This window comes from Perognathus longimembris, chromosome 9, assembly GCF_023159225.1.
Source record: "Perognathus longimembris pacificus isolate PPM17 chromosome 9, ASM2315922v1, whole genome shotgun sequence".
NCBI classification, from domain to species: Eukaryota; Metazoa; Chordata; class Mammalia; order Rodentia; family Heteromyidae; genus Perognathus; species Perognathus longimembris.
In genome coordinates this window covers 34,078,187-34,105,633 of record NC_063169.1, presented here as the reverse complement: position 1 = coordinate 34,105,633, position 27,447 = coordinate 34,078,187, and the positions used below count along the sequence as shown (strand labels likewise).

The 27,447-nt window shown below is 39.2% G+C and overlaps 1 protein-coding gene and 1 long non-coding RNA gene across 5 annotated transcripts in view; one reads left to right on the top strand and one right to left on the bottom strand.

Annotated features, from left to right (window-relative positions):
• Slc16a10 (solute carrier family 16 member 10) overlaps window positions 1-27,447 on the bottom strand; it is a 134,466-nt gene that overhangs the window by 27,072 nt on the left and 79,947 nt on the right. For 2 of the 4 annotated variants that reach the window (XM_048353919.1, XM_048353918.1), the window contains exons 2-4: window positions 21,619-21,763; window positions 17,113-17,566; window positions 452-483 (exon numbers count right to left, since the gene is read on the bottom strand). In XM_048353919.1, the coding sequence (XP_048209876.1) occupies window positions 460-483; window positions 17,113-17,566; window positions 21,619-21,763 (623 nt within the window). In that variant the 3' untranslated portion in view covers window positions 452-459. The remainder of the gene's footprint in view (window positions 1-451; window positions 484-17,112; window positions 17,567-21,618; window positions 21,764-27,447) is intronic. The other 2 variants (XM_048353916.1, XM_048353917.1) reach the window with 1 other exon arrangement.
• On the top strand, window positions 209-17,236 carry LOC125357186. Its single transcript, XR_007212085.1, has 3 exons — window positions 209-222; window positions 347-351; window positions 17,100-17,236. It is a non-coding gene; the product is annotated as an uncharacterized LOC125357186 (long non-coding RNA).

Sequence of the window (27,447 nt, the reverse complement as noted above, 5' to 3'; positions counted from 1 at the left end):
GTAAATTTTAAGTCTTTTAGAGGTCAGGGCCCATATTCAGAGAAAATTTTTAATACCTGAGTAAACTACACACCATTTCTAAAAACTATTGTTGAATTAACTACAAATATTTACTGTGGACTAAGCATCATTTGGAACACATGGCAAAATTGTTCTGCTTTACTAAAAGCAACAATTCTGTTTTAATTTATTTGTAAGTAATTCACTTTTTAGATCTTTCATGTATTATATCATATTATGTCTACCAAGTCCCTATGTATTATTTTTTAAGATACTCTAAAAAACAAAACAAACAAAGCTTGCTTTGATGAGTGTTCTGTAAATATATAACTTCACCATTAATGAGTCACAGTGGCCAAAGAAGTAAAGACCCTCACTCATCTAAAGTAGTAGAATGCTGGTGAATACTGCCTAAGGCATAGCACTAAAAAATGGGCAAATTGTCACTAACCTGAATAGTCAAATTGCAGCAGATGTTGAGATCTGAAGAGAAATAAATGCAAGGTTAGAAAAGCAAGAAAAGCATAGACACCATTAGGGGAAGAAAACTGAAAAAAGTAGGGACAAAGTGAAAAAGAAATAGTCAATCATTCGCTTATAATAACCACATGAGAACTGAGCAATACTAGTGTGTTTTCATTAGTTAAAGTATATGAAGAAAAAACAATGTGTCGGCTCTGTAGCAAAATATACAAGAATTTTTAATTTTCAACATGCATTTTTCATAAAATAAAAATTAATTGTACAAAATCTGTTAACTGGCTTTAAACTCAATGATGTAGGCTTCCCAAATCTTGTAAGTATCTAACAATGCCCTAATACTGAGGTGATGGTAAGCACAAGTAGGATGGATGTGTTTACTCTCATCTCAAAGAGGTTGCTCTAACTGCCCCAAAGTTTTCTTATCATCATCTTCCATCTCATTTTGTTTTATTAAGAAAATATCACTGCTTTGAAAGCTACCTTGCTTGTTCATTGAGCTCTATCATAGGAAACTGCATATGTTTTCACCCTGTAATGCTCATGGAACATAACTGGAACCCAGTTTCTGTTGAATGAATGGATGCTTGAATATGTTCAACTGAGTTGTAATTAGAGGAAGTCACACATAAACCTGGAGGAAAACTGTAACAGAATGGAAAATCTATTCTAAATCTAAATCTATTCTAAGTCGACTCTAATAACATTCCTGCCACTTACTGTTTAACTTGAGTAAAGTCTAACCTTTCAGAACCTCAAGGTCCTTGTCTATTAGTGATAAAACCAGTATTAGTACTGCTTCTTTCATAAAAGGTTGCTGGGGAGCCAGATCAGAAATTGTAGAGTGAAGAAAATACCTTTATGTCTTTTCTGGGAGCATATTGAGGATGGAATGAAGGAAAGAAGGAAATTAAACATGTCTAGACCACATAACAAAATGACCCAAGGAATACATGTAGAGGTTGTACACACAATAAATCATGGTTAAATTCTGATCTTTAGGTTATTGACTATATTTTAATGAAAAATAAAAATAAATAAAAATAAAAAAATAAAAAAGAGTCTGCAGAGTTAATGTGTAAGTAACAATCAAAATAAAGATAACTAAAGCAAAATAAAGAATATAAAGGCAGAAAGGAAAAAATGAGGGGAAGAAGGAGGGAGGGAGAGAGAAAACAAAGACCTGGAGGAGAGATTAGGGGAAGGAGGGAGGAAGAAGGTAGGAAGGGAGGAATTGAGACTGAAAGTAAATAAAAACTTAAGCCCCTAGCATTTATCCATGAGGCCAGAAAAAATTAAAATCTTAAAACCCTCATTCTGGTTGCAATGCTATGAAAATGGAGACAGGGCAACTCTATTATTCAATTCAATCAATAAAAAGTGTACCCAAAACTCTATGGCTATCATCCACAAGGCTGTAAACAATGACCAAATCAAAACCCTAAGGTGAACAGAAATTAATAACTGGCCCAGTACATAGTGACTTTCAGTTCACAAGGATACTACTGTGAGTTCATATTCACAGAGAAAATTTGCCGCATAACAATGTTGACCCTGAAGTGCACATATTTCTAAGAAAGAAAGTCAAGAAGGTCAATGCAACCATTATTGGTAGCTCTGGAGAACTAACTGATTAAAAGGCAAAGCACCTTCCTGACTGAATTAGCCAGGATTAGATGAGAAAACAGTTTCACTACTGTAATAATTCTGTCTCTACAATGCTTGTTTACTCAGGATATAATAACCTTCTGGGTTTTTTTCTAGTGGATATTCTTGGATGCTACACCTAGTTATGTCACTTTTATTAGTGACTTTTTTTTTGCCAGTCCTCCGGCTTAAACTCAGGGACTGAGCACTGTTCCGGCTTGTTTGTACTCAAGGCTAGCAACTCTACCATTTGAGCTACAGCACCACTTCAAGCTTTTCTGTTTATGTGGTGCTGAGGAATCGAACCAGGGCTTCATGCATGCAAGGTAAGCACTCTACCATTAAGCTACATTCCTAGCCCCTTATTAGTGACTTTTGCCAGTAGATCCTTTTCCTGTCTTTAAATAACAACAGCAACAAAAATTATATAATTATATGCCTATATAATTCCTCTTACCTCCTGTTCCTGTTACATATCACTAGCAGACAGTAAAATGTTTTATTAAAAAGCCATATTCTTGGGAGTGGGGTTGTCACTCAGGCGATAGAGTGACAGCCAATGAGTTAAAGCAGCAGATACCAAATTTGAGTCCCAATCTTGGAAGGAAAAATTAAGCCATATTCTCAAGAAGCCGTAGCACAACCCCTGGCTACACTATGCATGAACCTGACAATCCTGAGCAAGCTGTCTTACCAGCTCTGCTTCCTTCCTGCTAAACAGAAACAGGAACACAGCATATTTTGCAGGGTGTCCATTCTGTGTGAGTAAAGTGGGAAATTTTTAAAATAGGAAAAATGACCAGTTATGCATATTTGCTTAAAAGAAGCTTGTGATTTAAAGTAACACTAAATGGCTTTGGGGAATGGGCACACAGAATCTTAAACAGTGCTTGGAAATCTGGCGGCTGCTGCTGTTCTTGTCATATTATGCCAAGAATCCATTTGATGGACATGGCTATAGAGATAGTTGGATTGCATAACTATCCATATTGACAATTCTGCACCTCCAAATTGAGCATTCTTCCAATGTGCAATGGAGTAAAAACTTTCTGCTTACAAGTGAGCTGCCAATGGGTATGGAGGGGAGAAGGGAAGGAGCACAAAGGTACAGCAGGGATTGAAAAGGAGAAAGGCACAAGGAAACATGGACAGCAGCACAGGCAGCTGTAGTGAAGACAAGAGTTTATCCAAAAAGATGCTCCAGAACTTAATGTACTTTCTACCCTCCAAAACTACCTGGTTAATGTCAGGAAAATGCCAGTGTGTGTGTGTGTGTGTGTGTGTGTGTGTGTGTGTGTGTGTGTGTATACATATATATGTATACATATATATGTATACATATATATTAGTTTTATAAATAGAAGACACATCCAATTAAAAGATCATTTTTGGTGTTTGCTTCTTTGTATGACTGCTTTTATTTTTATGAGACATAATTTCTTTGTGTTCCAGACCTGTCTGGAACTCTCAATCTTCTTGTCCCAGCCTCCCAAATGCCAGAATTCAGGTGTGCACCATCACACTAGACTCTCATGATTCCTATTCCCACTGGGTACCTATGGTTCAAGCCTGTAATCCTAGTTACACTGAGGAGGCTGAGATCTGAAGATCACAGTTCAATGCCAGACTGGGCAGGAAGTCTATAAGGCTCTTATATCTAATTAGCCACCTAAAAGCCAGATGTGAAGTTGTGGCTCAAATGATAGAATGCTAGCCTTTAGCACAAAAGCTCAGAGACAGTGCCTAAACCTTGAGTTCAAGCCCCAGGATACACACACACACAACTTCCTATTCCTATTCATCCTATATAACAACTCCTTTACAGTTGATATAAAAATCAGAAAAGAACTCTTACTTACACCCCACTAGAAAATTAGGTTAATCAAATTTGAACAAACTAAGGTTGGGGACATGGCTCAAATGGTAGTGTATCTGCCAAGTAAACACAAAGACCTGAGTTCAAATCCTACCACAACCAAAAACAAAAACAAGGTCAGGTGCCAGTGACTCATGCCTACAACTTTAGCTATTCAGGAGTATAAAAATGGAGAATGTTATTTCTAAGTTATCATAGGCAGACAAATCCACAGACTTTTATTTCCAATTAACCAGCAAAATGTTAGAAATAGAAGCATAAATCAAGTGTTAGGATGCTGGCCTTGAGTGAAAAAACAAAGCTCAGACAGAGCACAAGATTCCAAGTTCAAGTATCCACTTGTCCCAGTATCTACTTAAAACTATTCCAAGGACTTGACTGATAAGCAAATATCAATACTATAGTGGAAATTTGGTAGTATTCAAGAGCATATTACATTTTATCAAATAAAATCTGAGACACATAAATATAAAACAAAAATATTTAAACCTGGTAAAAATCATATATTAACAAGAGAGAAGGTGCAGTTTTCCAACACACTAATGCTTTAGGACTCTCTCAGGAGACTAATGAACCATCAGTGGCCCCAAAGAAGTTATATGTGACTTTAAAATTCAAAGTTTACTTTTTACTCTTTCCCTTCAATAGGTTTTATGTTAATCAGATATACAGTGTGTCTATTTCTTTTTTCACTATGCTTTATGTTTATTGTAGACAACAAAATTAAACATAAAGCTCTATTTGCTCCATTTTCAGCTTGGCACAGGTTGTGAAAAGTCACTCTATATACCTATAACCTTGGCATATTCACAAGAAATCAGAAGGGAGGGGCCTAAAAATAAAGTCATGTGATATCTTCTTATTACCACTACATTAGACCAAGAACTGATTTCCCCCAGAGTCCTCTCCCCGGCTGTAAAAGCATACTCTGAATCCTGGGACAGCTCTCAGAGATGCTGTTCTGTTTGGAGAGAACAGAAATCTGCAAGGCAAAACAAACTTTGGTCTGGGCCCAGTATAACTGAAAATAGTAGCCCCTACCTTCCATTCCAGACATGGTTTGATGCAGACACAGCAGGCTCCATAAAAAGAATATAGGAAACCTATGTGCAGTGGCTCACATCTACAGTGGCTCACATCCTAGCTATTCAGGAGGCTGAGATCGGGAGATCATGGTTTGAATCCAGCCCAGGCAGGATAGTCCATCAGACTCAACTCCAATTAACAACAGAAAATCGGAAGTGGTGCTATAGCTCAAGTGATAGAATGCTAGCCTTGAGCAAAAGAGCTCAGAGACAGCACACAGGCCCTGAGGTTCAAGCCCTATGACCAACAACAAAAGAAAAGAATATAGGATTTACTGTGTGCCTGTAAGTAATATTTATGTCAGTAAGCATAACTCAATGAATGACCCTGGCCAAACATGATTTCAGATTTATTTCCTTAGCACACAGGTATATGTTATTTATTGCGCTTATTATACTCATCCTGTGATGACTACATGAGATTCTAAGGAAACCCTGGCACATGGCAAATATTACCTGATTCTCCTTGTGAGGAAGCAATGAAGGAATAAAATTAGCTTGCTATTCCTATTTGCATGGTTCAGCACCCTGAGCTCTGGCTGAAGCAGTATTCCTGCTTATACCACCGGTCTAGGGCTACTCTGGCCAATGTGGTTTCACAGCTGCCATCCAATGTTGACCCATGGCAACAACTGGCATTACTCAAAGCTAGAAAATATCTTTTGTGGTATTAAGTGCTGCATTTATTGGCCTTTTTTGAATCAAAAGTTCATTTGTAGTTTAAAAATACAACTGGTTCATTCCAACACAGATGGACTTAGGAGTCTTATTTATATTGCCTTGTAAACAAGCAAGTGATTCGCCATTAATCTTTTATCAGGCAAATGGAATCTCTCTACTCGGTCAAAGTTTCTTTGGAGAACTTTCGGTCACAAAAACAACCCATTCATATCTTATCACAGAATTTTTTTTTTTTTTAAGAAGCAAGCTAATGCTGGGTGTGATAAACAACAACTATAATCCCAGAAGCCAGGAGGCAGGAGAACTGTAATTTCCATGCTAGTCTGGACTATGTGTGAGATCCTGTCTCAAAAAAAAAAAAAATAAACAAGGAATCAGAAGCATGACTTAAGTTGTAGAACACCATCTTTAAGCTAGAACATAAGGCCCTAAATTCAAGCCCTCATACTAGCACACACACACATACACATGAAGAAAAAAAAAAACAAGAAAACAACAATAAAGAAGGAAAAAGCAGTATCATGACTCTATTACAGATGTTAATGTACACGTCAATCATCTTGATAGAGAACTGAAAGGGTTTAAAGACTAAAAATGAAATTCAAGTCAATGATGTGTTTTAGAGTCAACGAGCATGCGTAAATAGTTGATTTTCAAGGTGAATAGTAAGAGAGATGCAAGAGCAATTGAATCTAAAGTCATTATCCTCAGAGAAGCAGGCACATTTAATACCAGTGCAAAGTTACATAATCACTGTCACTCATATTACCTTGTCATAAGCTCTACCAAAGCTATTTAGATCTGTGGCTGGGCTATGGCACCACATCCTTTATCTTATTACTACACTACCTCAGGCTCTTGAAATTTTTCCACTGAAGGCATTTGCTTCAGGGACATAGAAATTTCTTCTGCTTATGTTATGATTTCAACATAGGCATATAAAACTGTGTGTCAAAACAGAAAACACCAACTCTCCCCTCCCATCAACATATAGCATTAATGGTGACTTGACTCACTTATTCTAAGGTTGGTACTCAGTTGTTCTCAGGTTTGTTGTGTTTGGGCTTATTAAGTATTCAATGAATATGAATACTATGATATCCTAAATACAAAATGTGAAAAAGTTAACATAGCATCAAAGAACAGGAGTTGTGAGATTAAAATGGTAACAACAGAAGTACTATTTGTGTTGCTTTAATGATTTATAATGCTTTTTGTCACTAGACACTATGTGCCAGGCACTGTGCCAGGTGCTTGAGAAAGATCTTTTGAACAAAACAGGAAGATCCTAAATCTCATAGGATTTAGTAGACTTATGTGCATATACAGGTTGCAAGCAATAATCATAAGAACTACATTTAAAATATGCTAGAAAGTATTAAATGCTGTGAAAAAGAAAATGGGTACAGTAGTGAAAAGCGGTTTGAGGTGCTGGAAGGGAAGAGTTTGGAGGCATTTTAAGCAGTTAACCAAACTAAGCGTAATTAGAAGTAAATAGCTGGCTGACTGTTGGTAATCCTAGCTACTCGGGAGACTGAGATCTCAGAACCCTAGTTCAAAGCCTTCTCCAGCAGAAAAGTCTGTGAGACTGTTATCTCCAATTAATCAGCAGAAATCCAGAAGTGGAGTATGTCAGTTTGGAGTGAAAAAGCCAAGTGAGAGAACAAGGCCCTGAATTCAAGCCCTAGTACAGAAGGACAAGAAAGAAGAGAAAGAGGTGGAGGAAGAGGAGAAAGTAGGCAGAAGAAAATGGAGAGAAAAAGTAGGAGGCTATTGGCCTGATGCAGGCCAGGGGATGGTAGCCTGGGCAAAAGTATTAGTACTGAGGATAGTGAGAAATGGTTGGATCCTCTATATATTTTGAAAAGAGAGACAGCAGGATTTCCTGACTAGATCAAGGGTTTGGTATGCAAGAAAGAAGAGCTAAGAATGATGTCAAGACTTGGGCCCTAGGCAACTGGAAGGATGAATTGCCAACTGAGATGAGGATAGCTAGGAGCAGAGCAAGTTTGGGGAGTAAGATCAGGATTTCAGGGTTGGGTATGTTATGTCTAAACATGTGGAAGAGTCAAGAAAAAGGTCTGAATTAGAAACATAAATTTAGAGTTACTGACATATATGATGTTTAAACTCAAGGGGCTAGATGAAATCACCAGTGAAATACATAAAAAAGAGCAAAGAGAACATGTTGGGGGTAGGGGGAGGAGGCAGCAAAAAAACTGAGAAGGAGGAGTTGGGGGAAAAGTCAAGACCTTGTCATACTCCTGGAAGCTAAGTAAATGGTAAGGAGAACAATGTAAAGTTAACTCAGAAAACTCAGTTCTCAAACTGGACATGGTAACACACCCCTATATTCCCAGCTACTTGAGAGGCAGAGATCAGGAGATCAAAATTTTGCAGCAGCACAGTCAAAAAGTTTGCAAGACCCATCTTAACAAACAGGATATGGTGGCTCATGCTTGTCATCACAGTTACATGAAAGGCAAAGGTAGAAGGACTGTAGTCCCGGCCAATTCTAGGCAAAAAAACTTAAGAGCCTATCTGGAAAAAAATAAATTGGGGGAATGGGCTGGAGTGGAAGAGCAAGCTAAGGTCTTCCTAGCAAGCCAAGGACTGCCTAAATAAATAAATAGATAGATAAATAAAACAGATTTCAAGCAAAAGAAGCAACTTATAAAAGTAAAAATAAGCAGTTGTACCTCACATAACTAATTTATGAGATTTGTACCTTTAATGAGATGATATGGGGGAAAGGGCTAAAAAGGAGGTCATTTCAGTTTCCAAGGGCAAATACAATTCTTTACTTGCCTGAGCTGGCAATCTCAAACCTAAAATCTCAGCCTCTTTAATAGCTAGGATTATAGGCATGATCAACAGGTGACCAGCCTCTTAGAATATTTAACAGAGTCATTCAAACACTTCATTGTGCTTCTGAATCCTCAAGACCAAAACTGAAATTTTAATTTCCTTTTACCAAAGATCCAGATTTAGCACAAAATCTTATGCTCAAGGTAAAACAAGGCATGAAGTTTTTTATTTTTTCTTCTCACAGTGACAGGCAGATGCTCTAACACTGAGTCATAGCTCCAGCCCTTTTTTTCCACATTGTTTATTTTTAGATAAGGCTTCCCTTCCTGCCTATGCAAATGCCTGGGCTATAATTCACCTATTTTAGGCTTTCAGTCATGGCTGGGATAACAGTCATGCACCATGATGCCCAGCTTTTGGTTGAGATAGGATCTTGTAAATTTTACTACTCTCAGGCTGGCCTCAAACCTGGATGCAGCATTTTGTAACTATTTTTCCAAATGGTAATCATCATTTTTCCTGTGAGTCTTTTATATGGCCCCTTAAAACCACTTAACTGGTGATCACACTGTCTTTACAAATTGGGATGTATGCTTTACATTCATTTCCTCTAATCCTTATAACAACTTTGTAAAAGTGGGATTATCTCTATTTTATAGATAGAAGAAACTGAAATTTAAGAGAAGGTGTCTAAGGCTAAGCAACTAATAGGGGACAAAACTAGGATTAAAACCCAGATCTGTCTAATCCTAGAATCTCCACCCATAAGTCAATATATAATGGTTCCTCTGACATGTAAATAGCACACTAATATGTCACTACTTGTAACCTAGATTAAATTATTTAATCTTTCAGTGCATTTGCATTGCTATGAAATTTAAATAAGAGAGTGTATGAGGTGCTTTATAAACCACTGCAGTTTTTGGTTGGTTTGTTTGTTTTTTATTGGTTGTTGGGCTTAAATTCAGGGCCCGGGGGCTTGTACCTGAGCTCTTTTGCTCAAGGCTAGCACTCTACCATTTTAAACCACAACATCATTTCTGGTTTTTTGGTGGTTAATTGGAGTTAGAGTCTCACAGACTTTCCTGCCCAGGCTGACTATGAACCATGATCCTCAGATTTCAGTGTCCTGAGTAGCTAGGATTACAGATGTGAGCCACCAGGGCCTGGCACCACAACAATTTTTATTATTGCAGTTCTTAGGCTTCATGCTCTTTCAGAATATGTTGCATGTGTCCCTTCCAACAGAAAATCAAGGGCTGAATATGAACATAATCTCCTAGTCTTTGAGACATTTTAGGAGGAAAAAGGCATCTTAGCCCATGAAGTGTCCACATCCAAACTTTAAATTTCAACCAAGCAAAAAACACCTTGCATCCACTAAAGACAAGACTTAACAGCCTGCATAGTATATAATGGTCTAGTGTATCCTCTACAATCTGGTGTTCAGTGCCATAATAGTTAGAAAAAGAAAAATCCCTAGCCAGTGCTAGTGGCTCACACCTATAATCCTAGCTACTGAGGAAGCTGAGATCTGAGTAACACAGTTTAAAGTCATTCTAGGCAGGAAGGTCCACAAGATTCTTATCTCCAATAAACTACTCAGAAAAAAGCTGGAAGCGGTGCTGTGGTTCAAGTGGTAGAGTACTAGCGAAAGAAGCTCAGAGAAAGCTCAGAGATAGTGCCCAGACCCTGAATCTAGCCTCAGAACCAGAAAAAAATATGTGTACATACATAACCAGAAATAAGAAGACAACCATCTAATCATCTACCATTTGTCCCCTGGATAAATGTCTGGTATTAGCGAAGCAGAAATACTGACTTCTCTGAGTGTGTTCACCTTGTTGCATAAAAGAATGAAAAAAAGCTGAATGTAGTTGTATACTACTGTAATCCCAACACTCAGGAGGTTAGGAATTTGAAGCCAGCCTGGGATAGATAGCACAGTTCCAAAACAGTTTGAGCTGTACAGTAAAATCCTTATCTCAAAAAAAACCCTCAATATCTTCAATAAAGGACTCACAAATGTTTTCTTGACTAAGAGGCTATGTTAAAGATAGGTTGGTAAAGGTGATTCTTCCTCATTACATCTATATTCTATTAAAAATTTGTTTCAGATATTTAAGCCACATTTTCTTTAAAGTATGAGAGAGGACTACAAGATAGGTAACTTTTTCCTAGTACCTCTGTCTCTGAAAAATGCCAAGTGGTCCAGAGTACTAAAACCTAGCATTTTCCCATGTCTGCCCATTGGTTGTCCTCATTGCTTCGTCCATATCCTGGCAAGAAGAGAATAAGAACTGAGAAATCTGAATTAGTTAGATTTTGGACATGTCTACCACCTCTCTTCATGTTTTCTTGGCCTAATTACTTTGTGAACTTGAAGTGCCAGACTTTGAAGTCAGGCCCCATTTTACCACGTGAACCCCATTTTACCACGCGAACCCCACTTTACCACACAAACCTGAGATAAGCAGGCCCTGTGAGCAGACCCAGGACAAGCCCATTAGGGCCCCGTTGGTCTGGAACTCTAACCGCTGGGAATGCTTAACTCTGACCACCCCTAGAATCGAACCCTGAGCCAATCAGATTTGTACCTGTGTCCTAATCTTGCTTGCTTGAACACCTGATTGTTGTAACTTTGTTCTTTGCCTTTATAAGCCCTGTGTAATCACAGCTCGGGGCTCCCTCCTAACCTCCGCTGTGTCGGTGGGTAGGATGAGGACCGAGTTGCAGCTCGCTTAAATAAAGCCTTGCCTTGCTTTTGCATTTTGGAATGTCTGAGTCTTGGTGGTCTTCTTGGTGGTGGTTTCGCGACTTGGCACAACATTTGGGGTTTCGTCCGGGATGGCCCCAGAGACCCCGGAGACCCCAGACTCCGAAGGTAAGAAAATAGTGCTGTTCATTCTGTGTGTCTGTGTCTATGTCTGTGTGTTTTGTAGTTTTGTTTTCTGTTTTGGCCAGCTGCCTGAATCTGAACCTGTAGGTAGTGAAGGACCAGCTGGAGTGGACACGCTCCTATGGCAGTCCTGGAGGACTTGCCCCCGTCTCAAGCCCTCCACAGGGGGCCCAGGCTTCCCACTACCACCCTGAACCTGAAGGACTGGACTGGGAGGCCCTTCTAACGGGCACACGTCCAGTCCACTCTATATTCGGGGTTGTCTGGTCTGCTCCTACACAGGAACAGGAGAGAGCCTCAAGACTGTGTGGTCTGCCCCCTCACAGAGGCAGGAGAGACACAGTGAGACTGTGTGGTCTGCCCCCTCACAGGGGCAGGAGAGACACAGTCGAACCTGTAAGCCGTGGCTCCCTAAGTCTGTCTGTAAGTGTTGTCTGGTCTTTGTGCCTGTGATTATTTTTGTGTGTTTCTTTCTTGCACTGTGCCTGACTGACAAACGGATGATGGGGAACGTTCCTTCCACTCCCCTGGACTTGACTTTAGCTCACTGGAAAGATGTACAGGTGACAGCCCACAATCGGTCAATCAGTGAGAGTGTCCGCAAAAAAGAACTCTAGGGGGACCCCCACCCAGCCTTCTTAAGCAGAGAATTGGTGTGCTAAAGTGTTTTACTAAGACTAAAAATGTTTTACTAAAACTATCAAGCCCTGAAAATGAGGCTGGAGAATGCTAAAATCATTTGTTAAAGGTTTTTGTCTTAAAATGTACGGCCAATGCTTATTCAGTGAGCTTTAAGATCTCTTGAAAATGTATGTGTGTGTGCATGTGTGAGTGTGAACATGTTCAAGACCACAGTATGATGCAAAACTAAGTTTAAGTTTAAATTCAAATGGTCATCAAGTTTGGGCATTACCAAATGCTTTCAAGGTATTATTGCATTGTTTTAAAGAGGAACTAGAGTTAAAAAAGGATTTCTCAGGGTTCTTTAATTAAAATTTTAAAAAAATCAGAGCTAAGTGTCAGAAATTTGGATTTAGAAGGAGATATATATATATATGTGTATATATATATATATATATATATATATATACTAAACTAATGGGGATAGAAGTAAACTCTCATTAACTCTACGTATGTAGGAAGAAATGGCAAAATGGGCCAATGTTTCTCACTAATATATTGGAAAGCTGAATGGATAAGTATTTCTAATTGTAATTCTTGCATTAAGGAAAAATTCAAAGGTCTTCATGCCATGCAGTAACTGGGACTGAAGAAAAAAAAAAAAGAGGCTCTTTTGAAACAAGCAGCCCGTAGGCAAAGGGCAGCACCTGGTTTCAGAATGCCTGTGAGCTTCAGTTTTTCCAATGCAGATAAAAGCTAAAGTGTTGTGTTAGTGTTAAAAAGGCTTTGGAAATCAAGAATACATTTCTAGATAAGAAATTTGGAAGTAAAATCGTCCTAAATAATTATTGCAAAGTGAGAAAAGGAGAATTATGGCTACCAAAATGTTTAATTGCCATTCCAGCTTCTTTGTAGGTTTTTTTTGTTTTTGTTTTTGTAACAGTTTCCAGCAGGCCCACAGAGAAGCACAGGTAATTCCTACAAGTTTGTCAAGATCTCATACTGGCCCTTAATAAGTTCCAGGTAAGAGCATGCTTAAAACTACTTCTGTGTGGACCACCTTGTTGCTTTAATTGGAGTAAAGTGGCCTCTTGTAAGACTAACTGATCTGAAATCTGCGGTTCGAAGTCAGCCTGGGCAGAGAAAGGTCCCTGTGAGAGACTTGTCTCGAATCAGCCAGCAGAGTGCTGGGAACAGAGTTGTGTGGAGCTCAAAGTGGTAGGGTGCTAGTCTTGAGCTGGAGAGCTGGGGGACAGCGCTCAGGCCCTGAGTCCAAGTCCAGTGGAAAGTCACTCCTCCTGGGACAAAAGTGAAGGAGCATCCAGAGGCAGTAAGCCGCTGCTTGGATGGCAGAGATGGTGTCAGATCCTAAAGTCACTCCTGTTTGGCCTTTCAAAAGTTAATCAAAGCTGGGAAGTCCTAGAAGATTAGTTCATAAGCATGCCTTTCCAATGCCCATGTCTGTCTACTGGGCAGGAACTTGCCAGTCATCTGTGATAGTGCTTAGTAAGGGTAAGTTTGTCAAATGAGAGGATAGATTAAAATCTCACCCCCCCCCCCCACATTTACTCAAAGCTCTGACTGGCAGTGAGAATTTTAAACTGATACATCTGTTTAGGAAAGAAAGCTTGTAGACCTGAGATTGTGTCCTTATTGAGATCTGTTAAAGGCCTGCAAAGGTAACTTTTTAGGTCATCAGAGATCAGTTCCCCAGCCAGTCAGGAAAATGACAAACTAGAATGTTAAAAGGCACAAATTTGTAAACCTGAAGTCACCCATCTGGGCTTCACATTAAAAGAGAGCAAGCGTTGGCTGTCAGATGCACGTAGACTGTGCTGAAAATCCCTGTGTCTAAATCAGCCAGACAAGTCAGAGTTCCTGGGAACAGACTTTAGTAGACCCAGGGCCATGAGCTTTGCCTCCTGTGCCCCAGTATTCCCAAGAAGGCTTGGAGTGGATAAAGAAAATTCCCATGGCCCACAAAACCCCTGGACAGAGAAGGAAACAATGACTGGTGGAAAACTTGTGAAGGGAAACTTACCCTGCCACAGGGGCTGGGTAAAGGGATCCTTAAGAGAATCCACTGAGCTTCTCACATGGGAACCCGAAAAATGCAGGACTTGCTCCGACACTCCAAAGTGAAAATTAGACAAGGTGATCAACTTATTGAAGCTATTGTTAAAAATTGCAAGGCCTGTCAGCTTGCCAATGCCCCCAATCAACAGATTACTAAAGGAGCTCGCCTCTGTGGGAATAGACCAGGCGTGTATTGGGAAGTAGATTTCACAGAAATTACAAATATTTGCTAATTTTTGTAGACACCTTTTCAGGATGGGTTGAAGCTTATCCAACAAAGCATGAGACTGTGAATGTAGTGGCTAAGAAGATCCTGGAGAAATCCTACCCAGGTATGGCTTCCCATCCACCATTGGGTCGGACAACGGACCGGCCTTCATCTCAAAAGTAAGTCAGGGAATAGCCGCTGCACTGGGGACGGATTGGAAATTGCATTGTGCTTATAGACCCCAGAAGTTCAGGACAGGTAGAGGGAATGAATCAAACTCTAAAAGAGACCTTAACTAAATAGGCCTTAGAGACTGGTGCAGACTGGGTGTCACTCCTTCCTTTTGCTCTGCTTAGAGGAAGAAATTCTCCCTATCAGCTTGGCTTTAATTGCTTGCTGATTTGGATGATGCTGAATTTTTGTGTAAACTCAATTGCAACTCGTGCACAAGAATATGTGACCTCAACTTAAGGCATTATATGATTCTGCTTCTGTCCCTACCCCCCATTTGTTTAGACCAGGGGACTGGGTGTTCGTCCGAAGGCATAACCCCAAATCCTTAGAACCACGGTGGAAGGGACCCTAGACGGCATCGCCACTTGGGTTCATTGCTTCCACGCCAGGCCAGTTGACTGACCCCTTTGCCCTGGACGAAGACTACCATGGTGGAACATGGTAAGACTACCGTGGTGGAACATGGTAGGTCTCTAAGCACCCGACTCAGCCGATTTGCCTTCGCCTCAAGAAAAGAAAGTTAGACTGAATATTGTTATAATTTTCTTTTTGCCTTCTTTCCTTACTACCCTGGCTAGTGTTGATGTTATTTTGGCAGCTCACTCCAAAGTGAGATGACCCCCTTATTTTAGGTAGTTTGGGGCTTGCTCGGGAATATGGGTATAGCCACCCGACCCTTAGAACACAGCTGAGAAGTTTATGTATTATTTTGTTGCTTACATTTGGATACTAAACACTATACAGCTAATGGTAAGTCTGTATAGCTGAAAGTTAATTTTTAGTTTGCAGTAATCCTGCAGTCCCTTGGTAGACTAAGGTTATAGGTTCCTGGCTAGGTAAGGTCAACGCCCCTGAGTCAATCTGAAGAAGTTACAGAAGATGGATGATCTTCACCCATCAGCCCCCCTTTAAAACCAACAGACCAGAGTTGTTTTTGGGAAAATGAGGCAGGATAAACTAGAGGCATCGAAAACAGAGGTACAGAGACTGTACTTGTGAGAAATGGTGACAGGCCCTTTGGTTACTACATTGGGCCCTGTTGGCCCATGCCTTATCTCTATATCATCCCCTAGACATGCAAGCCATTGAAATGGACAGAATGGAGCCATGATTGGCTCCCAAGGTGCCAAAAAGAAAAAGGGGGAAATGAAGTGCCACACTTTGAAGTCAGGCCCCATTTTACCACGTGAACCCCACTTTACCACGCAAACCTGACATAAGCAGGCCCTGTGAGCAGACCCAGGTCAAGCCCATTAGGGCCCCGTTGATCTAGAACTCTAACCGCTGGGAATGCTTAACTCTAACTGCCCTAGAATGCCTCGAGCCCTGAGCCAATCAGATTTGTACCTGTATCCTAATCTTGCTTGCTTGAACACCTGATTGTTGTAACTTTGTTCTTTGCCTTTATAAGCCCTGTGTAATCACAGCTCGGGGCTCCCTCCTAACCTCCGCTGTGTCGGTGGGTAGGATGAGGACCGAGTTGCAGCTCGCTTAAATAAAGCCTTGCCTTGCTTTTGCATTTCGGAATGTCTGAATCTCGGTGGTCTTCTTGGTGGTGGTTTCACGACTTGGCACAACAAACTGAGCATAAACTGAAGCTTTATGATGTAGTTACTACCTGACCTTTTAATGCCAGTAATTCTCTGAATGGCTATTACAAAATTGTCACCAAAACTCTTAAAAGAAAAAACTCATGAATGTTCAAAGTAGACTACAAGCTAAAAAAAAAAAAAAGACCCAAGTTCACATGTTAAAAGAACAACTGAAGTGTTATTTTTTTTTATCATTTATCTGTCAGAGTAAATACATTTTTCACTACAAATAGTGTGGAAAAAAGGAAAGCAATGTAATGAGCACTTTTGAGCAAATCTTGACAAGGGAAAATACTTTAATACTGAATATTCTTGTTTTAGTATAAAGAAGCTGATTTTGCCTTTGAAACAGAAATAAACAAAATAAACTGAATGAGCACTTGAAATCCTTATAGCCAATGAAATGCTAGCTTTCTTCTGTCCTTTAGAACATGGCATTAATCAAATAGTCCTTTGAATAGAATTCTGTTTTCCCAGAAGCATTTCACAAGTAGATGTAATGCTCTTTTGTGTCAAAGTTATTGGCTTTTTGTTGTGTTAATTAATTTCTGTATACTCTGTTAAAATTTTTAGTCATTACACTGGTTTTATCCTGACAAAGTGTAGTAAGGTACTTCCAGAATAAGTGATATTTCAAATGTTTTATATAGATATAATCTGGTCTAAGATGATAGCTGTCCTTTCCTAGTGCTTTTTTTTTGGGGGGGGAGGGGATTTTTAAAATACCAACTCACCCTATCAAACAAATGGCCTGATGGATGACTATGTATTGAAAGATCTTTAATTTCACGTCTCTAAAATTACAAAAGTAAGTCTGAGGCCAACATCAACCAGACCTAGATTTCTTTTCTACATTTTCCCATATGTGAAGATAGTGTCAATTACCAGCAAGTATGTATACTCACCAAGTGAACATATGGCACAAAATATCCAAAAAGTGCAATTGGAATTCCAATGGCCCACACTGCATAAGCAGTCACCTTGAAGATGGCAAAATTGAAAATTCTTTTTGGAGGATTGAACTTTCTCCTGGAAAAAAGGGAGAATCTGCTACCTTCACTCTCTTTATCTTTGGCACTGGAAACAAGAGGTCTGTAAGTGAAGCCAGCCAGAAAGAGAACAAACATAAAGATGCAGAGGACTCTCAGAGTGAAAAAGAGGCCCACATTGTCAATCAGAACCCTTAAAAGCAAAGGCAGCAAAATTGTGAAGACACTGCTGCCGGCTGTGACAATGCCATTCACCAGTCCAAGGCGCTTCTTGAAATAGTGTCCCAAAATGACCAATGAAGGCTGGTATGCAAAGGAGCAGCCACAAGCAAATATGACTCCATAAGTAAGGTACAGAGGCTCGATGGAACTGTAAAAAGATGAAAAAGATGGAAAGCAGCTTTTAAATTATTTATTATTTAATTATATTTGGAATAAAATCTTACAAAATAAAAGTAAGCTTTAGTTAAGCATCACATTTTCTGTAAGTAAAAATTAACCAAGACAGAGGATAAAAACTTAAGAAATCAAGAATCAAGTGCTAAACATAACCATTAAGGTCATTGGTTCTCCCTTTTCATGGATTTCTGGTGAAGCACATAGTCAAAGCATTTCCACAAGATTGCACGACTAAGAAATCTAAAGAAAGGGCTACATTTGAAACAGTCTCCCCAGAGTTACTTAGGTCAAGATCATTTGCACAGAAGAACAGTTGTGCCTCATTTTTGCTGGCCTAAGGACTGTAGACCAACCTTTGCCCTGTATTACACTGTTCCCAGAATTGTGCAAGATAACCAGAAACCATATCCTGATTGCAGAAGGACTGAATTAAGTGTCTCCACTAGTGATCCTAGTTTTTATGACCACCTATGTCTCAAAGAATAAAGGATTAAAGAATTTTAACTTAATCAAATAATGGTACAAAATAATTGTTTCAAAGGATCATGTTTGAAGCAATTAAGGTAAGGAGTAAAAGAAAATTCAATTTTTAGGCTCTATCAGTTGTAAAGGCAAATGATTTATTAGAAACTAAGGTAAATAAAGTTGGTTAATAATTACATTTTAGATAATAATGCTTATCTAGCAATATGCTGAGGTAGTCAGAAGGAACTCTAGAATCTGATAAAATTAAAGTATGTTGGCAATCCTCTCTCTGATATTCCCTTCCCCCTTCAACCAATCCCTAGCTAACACCATCTTCAAATCAGGCTCAGGGGTTATTTTTAGGCTTTTCCAGATAACTCTCACTTCACTCTGGTTACCCTTTACTGAATCTCCACTCTTTATTCAACAAACACAGTAAGCAGCTTCTCTGTACCAAGCACTTGGTGAAAAACCCTTAAAATGACTTTAAGTTACCCATCATCTGCTTAGCAAAACAACTTAACTATCCCTAAAAAGAACATTATAGAGAAGAAAAATAAAGCAATACTTCAATTTATCAGATTTCCTACATACATAGCTTTCCAAATAATTGCAACTGTTTGGCTGTATGCAGTCTGCCTACCTGATTGGGTAGCAGCTTTTCCACCTCCCATTCCTTCCCCTCAGCTCCCAAGGCCTACATAGAGACTCTCAGCAAGTGGTTGAGCTGCAGGTACAGACAAAGGGTACCTGGAGGCTTCCAGATCAAACATGATATCTGATGTGCCATCAATAATATACTGCTGCCAAATAAACTAAAAACAAATGTTCTCACAGAATTACCTAAATAAAATATATTCCAAACAAAACTTTTTCTTTAAAAAAAAGTTTAGAAGAAAGAAAGTAGAAGGCATTTTAAAGATACAATACCCATTTCTACAAAGAAAATACATTTTTAAAAATATAAACAATCTTTTGTTTTTGTTTTGTTTTGTTTTGCCAGTCCCGGGGCTTGGACTCAGGGCCTGAGCATTGTCCCTGGCTTCTTTTTGCTCAAAGCTAGAACTCTATCTCTTGAGCCACAGCGCCACTTCCAGCTTTTTCTGTTTATGTGGTGCTGAGGAATCGAACCTAGGGCTTCATGCATGCTAGGCAAGCGCTCTACCACTAAGCCACATTCCCAGCCCAAAAATATAAACAATTTTTAAACAAAATTTTAAGTAAAAAGTGCATATTGAAGAGGCTCATCTTAGACTTGAGAAAGCAGTTTGTGTGGTAGGAGATGAAATAGTAAAACTAAGGTTTCTGTTGATTGGACACTAAATATTTAAAAACAAATGGGACAAGAATTACAAATTTGACTTTTTCCTCTAGTGATTAAATCATGTTTCTCAACTAAAGCATCATGAAATTAAATAGGGAAGGAAAAGTAAAAAAAGATAAAACACTAAAATAGGCAAAGGATGAAAATGATCTTAAGGAGTTTTCTTGAGTTGGGGGTGGCTCAGTGATAGAGCATCTAGCAAGCATGAGGCCCTGAGCTCAATCCCAGTTTCACCAAAAAATAAATAATAAAAATATTTTCAAAATTAAAAAAGTGTACTTTCTGCTACCAGAGAGTCATATTAAACAGGAATTTCTCTGAGGGTTATTCTAACAGTGCAAGGAAAGGCATTACTAGGGAACTGGTGTTGTTACAGTAATGTGCCCATCAGTCTTTTTGTGTGTGTGTGACAGTCCTGGGGCTTGAAATCAGGACCTAGGCACTGTCCCTGAGCTTCTTTTGTTCAAGGCTAGTACTCTACCACTTGAGCTACAGGGCCATTTCTGGCTTTTTCTGTTTATGTAGTACTGAAGAATCCAGCCCAGGGCTTCATGGAGGTTAGGCAAACACTAAGCCACATTCCTAGCCCCGCAAGAAGAGTCTTATGGCGGATGCATAGTGCATTGACATTAAGTTTTGTTAGCCAGGAGCTGGTAAACCTAGCTACCATAATCTGAGGATGGTGATTCAAAATTAGCCCAGGCAGAAAAATTTGTGAGACTCTCATCTCCAATAAACTCCTCAGAAAAAACTGTAAGTGCCAACACCAGTGGCTCACACCTGTAATCCTAGCTACTCAGGAGGCTGAGATCTGAGGATCTTGGTTCAAAGCAGCCCGGGAAGGAAAGTCCATGAGACTCTTATCTCCAATTAACCACCAGAAAACTGGAAGTGGTGCTGTGGCTCAAGTGCTGTGGGTACAGTGCTAACCTTGAGCTGAAGAGCTCAGGGACAGTGCCCAGAACCAGAGTTGAAGCCCCAGAACCAGCCAAACACACACACACACACACACACACACACACACACACACACACACACACACACGAGTTTTGTTTATTTGTTCTGTTCTTGATTTTGTGCTTATACCCAGGTTTGAACTGAAGGCAATCTTGCAAGGCATTTTTGTTCAAAGCTGGTACTCTACTACTTGAGCCATTCCTCCAGTCCAGAATTTTGCTGGCTAATTAGAGACAGAATCTTGTAGACTGTTCTTCCTGGGATGACTTCAACTTTAATCTTCAAACTTCATCATTCTGAGTAGCTAGGATTACAGGCTTAAACCACCAAATCCTGGCTGATATTATTTTTAATGTACATTTGACCATTTCATTTTCCCAGGGTATTTAAGTGTGTGTGTGTGTGTGTGTGTGTGTGTGTGTGTGTGTGTGTGTGTGTGTGCCAGTCCTATGGCTTGAACTCAGGGACCTGGCCCTGGCCCTGAGCTTTTTTGCTAAAGGCTATTCAAGTTTAGTCACGGCTCTATTTCCTGCTCTATGGGGGTGGGGGTGGGGGGTATGATTAGAGATAAGAGTCAGATGTACTTTCCAGACTGAGTTAGTACTTTCCAGACTGAGTTAGTCTCAAACTACAATCCTCAGATCTCAGCCTCTTGAGTAGCTAGAAGTATAGGCATGAGCCAATGGTGCCCAGTCTAATATGTTCATTTTTAAAGCTTAGATAAAAATTTTGTGCCTAGGAATCAGTTTTAAAATCATGTTTCTATTTCTTTTAGTTTTATTATCTTTAAGTAGTTATACAAAGGGGTTTCAATTCAATCATAATACTCAATGTATATATGTGACAATGAAACTAACTTGTGACACTGATTAAGATGAATTGTACACATAACTGACAGGTTGAATTGCTTCTATAGAAAAATTTTATACTAAGCTAATAAACAGCACAAAACATGATTGTAACCCCTTGGGTCTAAGATAAGCTGACCTTAACTTGAAGCCATTGCTCTATATAACTCACAATTATAAATGATTCTTTTAACTCACAGTTATAAGTGATTCTTTTAAGATTTCTGTACGAGTAGAAAAAGACAAAAGGAGAAACGTGTTTAACACCAGGGAATACTAAATCTTACACATTGCTAACAAAAGCATTCAAATTCTCAAGCTTTGCTGACATAAGTAACAGTACAATTTGTGAACTAAACATTTTAAGCAATGAAAAGAAAGAGGTATTTAACAGTTCTTCAAAAGCACAGAGAGAAACAAAGCTCTTACCTGACAAAAGAACTGGATATGAGTCCAATGAACCCCACAGCAGCACCCATGACAGCTGTTTTCCGACAGCCAAATATATCTGTGAAGACGCTGACAATAGGGCAGCAAAAGAAAATCATCCCCATGGATAGAGAACCTACCCATGCTGGAAGAGAAAGAAAAGAGAGGAAGGGACATTATGACATGGTAACTTTTATATGTACTTATTCCATTGGATATAATAAACATTTTAAAAATATTAATGAAAAGGTATAATCCACATTGACAAATAGGGGGAAAGTTGAAATAAATAGGTAACAAATCTCATTGCTCAAAGCAATGCCTAAATGTAATAGCACAGCAATTATATATATTTAACCTAATTCCTGAAAACTTAGTGCTTTCAATGAAATTAAACATCTCCCTATGACTGCACTTATATTAATATCTATAATTTTAAGCAACTTCTAATCTATGAAAAAAAATAGAGCCCAGCCTCGTAATGCACAACAGTAATCCCAGCACTTGAGAGGCTAAGATAGGAGGATCCTCCATTTGTAGTCAACCTGAGATACACAGAGAGACTTTGCCTCAAAAAAGGTTAGTCAACCAATCAATTAATGGCAGGCATGCTTATGTGTATATACCTGAGTCATCAAATTGCAAAGAAATAGCCACTGAAATCAGGATAGTAGTTAACTCTTAGGGAAAGATGATAATCATTTGGATCCAGTAGGTAAGGAATGATATGTGTTTTTTTGTTTCTGAGAGTATATTATCTTTTACAATGAAAAATAATAACTAATCTGACATCATCCTTCTGGTTCTAATACTATGAAAATCCAAAGACAAGAAAACAAAAGAGGAGAGAAATAAATATTAAGCACAAATAACCATAATTGTGTTAAACAAATGAGTCATCTCATAGGATATCAAGTCTATATCTAGCATAAAAAATATGTTTCTGTGTTTATTTAACAATCACTAAGCAATGTATGATCAAATACAACTTCTATCCCTTAAAAAGTAAAAATAAAGTTTCCTCTGTCACCAGTTGAATACTGCAGCAGGCTTGCATTATTCTTTTTGTCAGTTTTCAATAACAGAAAAGCATATGCTCTTTCCATGTAACAAACCAATCTCCACTTAGTAATTCACATCTTTTTTTTAAACTGTATTTTTTGTCTTTTCTTTTTTGGTACTGGGGATCGAACCCAGGATGTTGCACTTGCTAGGCAAGTGCTTTGCCACTGAGCTACATCCCAGCCCAGTAATTCACATCTTTTCCCCAGTTCCAAGGATGAAAGGATTTGAGATCAGCTGCCTCTCTTCTCTCCCTCAAGCTTCACCCTATCCCAAGCTGTTGATTCTCTCACAGATGACATGTCAAAGAGGAAGAATATGAAAAGGAACAAAAGAAGATTCCAACTTGAGTGGTCCTGCCCAAAGAGCAGTCTCATGATGTTTGAAGCTGATTTTTTCTCAGACCCACTTTTGTCGGTGCTTCGAGTCTCCCCTCAGAGTTATTGGCTGTCACTCCAAAGACTCTGCTGGAGCCTCACTGGCCTTCTAGTCATTCTACCTGGTTAAAGTCAAACAGCTCCAATGTTACTTCTCTCTTCCACTAGGCCTGCCTCTGAGCTGCAGGTAACATTCATATATCCTTTGTAAATCCCAACACAGCTACTTTCTATGTAGCTCTTGCTATGGGAGCAGCTGACCAGCACTGCTATCTCCTTGCTGGATTTCTCAATGAGGCAGTCTTCTGTTCTCTGTTTACAACAATGGGAGTCTGAGAGATTCTTTAAATCTCTAAGTGATCTATCTAAAGCCCTCCTACTAGATATTGAGTAAAAGACTATATGCCCCTACTATTTCTATGGGGTAGGGGAAAGAAGGATAATTTTCTTAATATTCCCCACTGAATATTCTTTTTTTACTTGTAAGTACCCTTCTTATGAGTTTTACTATTACTCTTGAACACTTACTTTTAATAACCAATCTTTGTTTTTAATTTTTTTTTAATGCTAGGGATCTAGCCCAGGACTTCATGCATGCTAGGGCAAGCACTCTATCACTTAAACATACCTCAATACAATTACAATAATAATTAACAAAGGATGAAGGTAGGCTAGTGTTCTGATCAAATTTTAAAACAGATAAATTAAGATATTAAAAAAAATTTATTGTCAAACTGATGTACAGAGAGGTTACAGTTTCATATGTTAGGCATTGGATACATTTCTTGTACTGTTTGTTACCTCCTCCCTCATTCCCCCTTCCCCCCTCCCCCTTTCCCTTCCCCGCCATGCGTTGTTCAGCTCATTTACACCAAACTGTTTTGCAAGTAAATTAAGATATTTTTAACCATTGACTCATGTCTCTAATCCTAGCTACCTAGGAGATGGAGACCTGAGGATGGAAGTTCAAAGCCAGCCTGGACAGAAAAGTACATGAAATTCTTATCTCCAGTTAACAAACAAAAAATCCAGAAGTGGAGCCATGGGTCCTGGTTTTCCTTAAGGGAGGAAAAAAATCTTAAGTATAGTACCAAGCCCTGAGTTCAAGTCCCAGGACCATCACAAAATAAATAACTTACCTTAGAATGTACTTATATACTTTTATTGAGTCATGCAGAGAAATTTTTCTCAAATACCATGACACTTACATTCCAATTTCCCTATACAGATCCTCTTTGTACCCTATTTCATTTTGAGACCAAACACCAAGTGTCAGTGTATAGCCAAGGAGCATGCAAATGACTTAAAGGAAGTAGTTAAGTTTAATACCTAAGAAGCCTGTGTGTAGGCTGGGGATGAAGTTCAGTAGTAGAAGACTTGCCTAGCATACACAAGGCCCTAGGTGCAATCCTCAGTACTGTAAATACTAATACGACTAATAATGGTAATAGTACATTTAAAAAATAAGAAGCTCATATCAGAGGCTCATGCCTGTAATCCTAGCTACTGAGAAGGCTGAGATATGAAGATCACAGTTCAAAGCCAGCCTAAGCAGGAAAGTCTATGACACTCTTATCTCCAATTAAGCACCAAAAAAGCCAGAAGTAGAGCTGTGGCTCAAGTGGTGCAGAGCTAGCATTGAGCAAAAAAAGTGCAGGGACAGTGTCCAGGCCCTGAGTTCAAGCCCTAGGACCAGACACAAATAAATTTATGCCAGGATTGATACAAATTAATTAATTGATTAAAATCAAAAGGATTTGCTGCATATTAAGTAAAACAGAGGTATTATAATTACACAGAATGTAAATGACTGCAATGGTTAAATGTTTACAATGGAAAACACCCAAAGGAAAGATTTTCTGTAGATTCTGATAAATATTTTTGCTCTTTCTGGTGGTCCCAACTAGAATTTCCATTCAATTTTGGTCTCTTTTCAAGGTATCTTTGCTTTATAATGAGTTAGTATTTCTCTAATAACTTTACATTAAATATTAATACACAAAACCTAGATTAAAATGAAAAATATTATTTCACAAAGTCTCAGTAATTTGAGGATTATGTTGCTATTAGCAATTGCACAAAAACTCAGCAATGGGTAAATTATATTTGCCTCAGTCATATTATTGCCACCCCAAAAGCTATTTGCTATCTGTGATTAACTCTGGAGAGGTTTGAAAAATGTTTATTAACTTCTGTTCACAACACTGGAGTGTAGTGACCATACAGAAAGCAGTGGACAATGTCTAAGACAGACTGGAGTTGTAGGACATATTGAAAAGCTTTCAGTGTTGGAAGAATTTCTTGAGAACTAACAAACTGCAGGTGCTGAGGTAGACAGAAAAGAGGCTAGACTAAATAAAAGAAGCATCTGGAAGTTAAAAGAACTCTACAGAGAGCTGAGTGCAAAGTTGAAGTGTTAGGGTGCCCACTTGACAAGTACAAAATCCTGGGTTCAAACCTCAGTAATGCCAAAAAGAAAAAGGCCACAACACATTCCTAAGCATATAATAGTCAAACTACTAGCCACTGGGGGGAACAAAGATCAAAAGCATAGAGAGAAGAATCACATACTACATGAAAGGAGAACACTAACAGCCTCTTGTCAAAAATAATAATAATTGAGAAGCTGGGCACTGGTGGCTCACGCCTGTAGTCCTAACTACTCAGGAGGCTGAGATCTAAGGATTGTGGTTCAAAGCCAGCACAGGCAGAAAAGTCAGTGAGACTCTTACCTCCAATAAACTATTCAGAAAAAGGCAGAAGTGACACTTTGGCATAAGTAGTAAAGCTCTACCCTTGAGCACAGAAGCTCAGGGACTGCACCAGGCCCTGAGTTCAAGCCCCAGGACAGGGGAAAAGAATCAGGGACAAGGCATTGAAACTGTCATATTCAAAGTGCTGAAGAAGACAACAGTTTTATATCCAACTAAATTAGCCTTCAAAAAAAAAAAATGAAGGCAAAAGCCAAGTACTGGTAGCTCACACCTATACTCCTAGCTACTCAGGAGGCTGAGACCTGAGGATCGTAGTTCAAAGGCAGCCCGGGTAGGAAGTCTGTGAGACTCTTACCCCCAATTAACCAGCAAAAAGCCATAATTTGAGGTATGGCTCAGTAGAAGAGTACTAGCCCTTGGGGATATGGCCTAGTGGCAAGAGTGCTTGCCTCGTATACATGAGGCCCTGGGTTCAATTCCCCAGCACCACATATACAGAAAACGGCCAGAAGTGGCGCTGTGGCTCAAGTGGCAGAGTGCTAGCCTTGAGCAAAAAGAAGCCAGGGACAGTGCTCAGGCCCTGAGTCCAAGCCCCAGGACTGGCCAAAAAAAAAAAAAAAGTACTAGCCTTGAGAAATAAGAGCTAAGGACAGTGCGCAGGCCCTGAGTTCAAGCCCCACTTATGGCACACACATGTACACACACACACACACACACACACACACATACACAAAGCTAAGGATTCAAAACACCTTGCTTGCTTAGAGAAACAAGTTAACCATATTCACCATGCTTCCTTTTTCATTTTTGTTATCAGATAGCTCAGAGTAAATTTTGCTATTGCATTGTAACAATGAAATAGGCATGATATTTTATGTATTATATATTTTCCACCTAATTTTAACATCACATTCCATGTTACCTTTCGATTATTGTTTTTATTTTCTGTCCCTATCATACCATTTTACTTGTGTAGTGTTTTATGCTCCTGAAAACCATGTCAAATCTTTTCTGTAATGAGATCATATAGATTAATACATATGAAATCCTATTACTGTACATGCTAAGTCTTTGAAGCAATAGTAGGATTGATGGACTGTACTGGGAACGTAGAAATTTTTTTTTGCCAGTCCTGGGGCTTGAACTCAGGGCCTGAGTACTGTCTCTGGCTTCTTTCTTCTCAAGGCTAGCAGTCTGCCACTTGAGCTACAGTGCCACTTCTGGCCTTTTCTATATATGTGGTGCTGAGGAATCGAACCTGGGGCTTCATGAATATGAGGCAAGCACTCTACCACTAGGCCCAGACATTTTTTAACTAAGTAGTTAGTTGAATGAGGTTTTGAAAAACATTTTCCGAAACAGAGAGGAAAGAATCAACAGTTCTCCCCCTGTACATTATTACTTCTTAAGATTCTAAGGTATGTTTTAAATTCTCAATCACCAAGAAAACCTGCTCCCTAATTATAGCTCTTTTCCTGTGTGTGTGTGTGTGTGTGTGTGTGTGTGTGTGTGTGTGTGTGTGTGTGTATGAGTGCCAGTACTAGGGCTTGAACCCAGGACCTGGGTGCAGTCTCTCAGCTTTTCTGCTCCAGGCTGGTGCTCTATCACTTGAGTTATACCTCCACTTAGGCTTTTTTATGGTTAATTAGAGATAAGAGTCTCATGGGCTTTCTTGC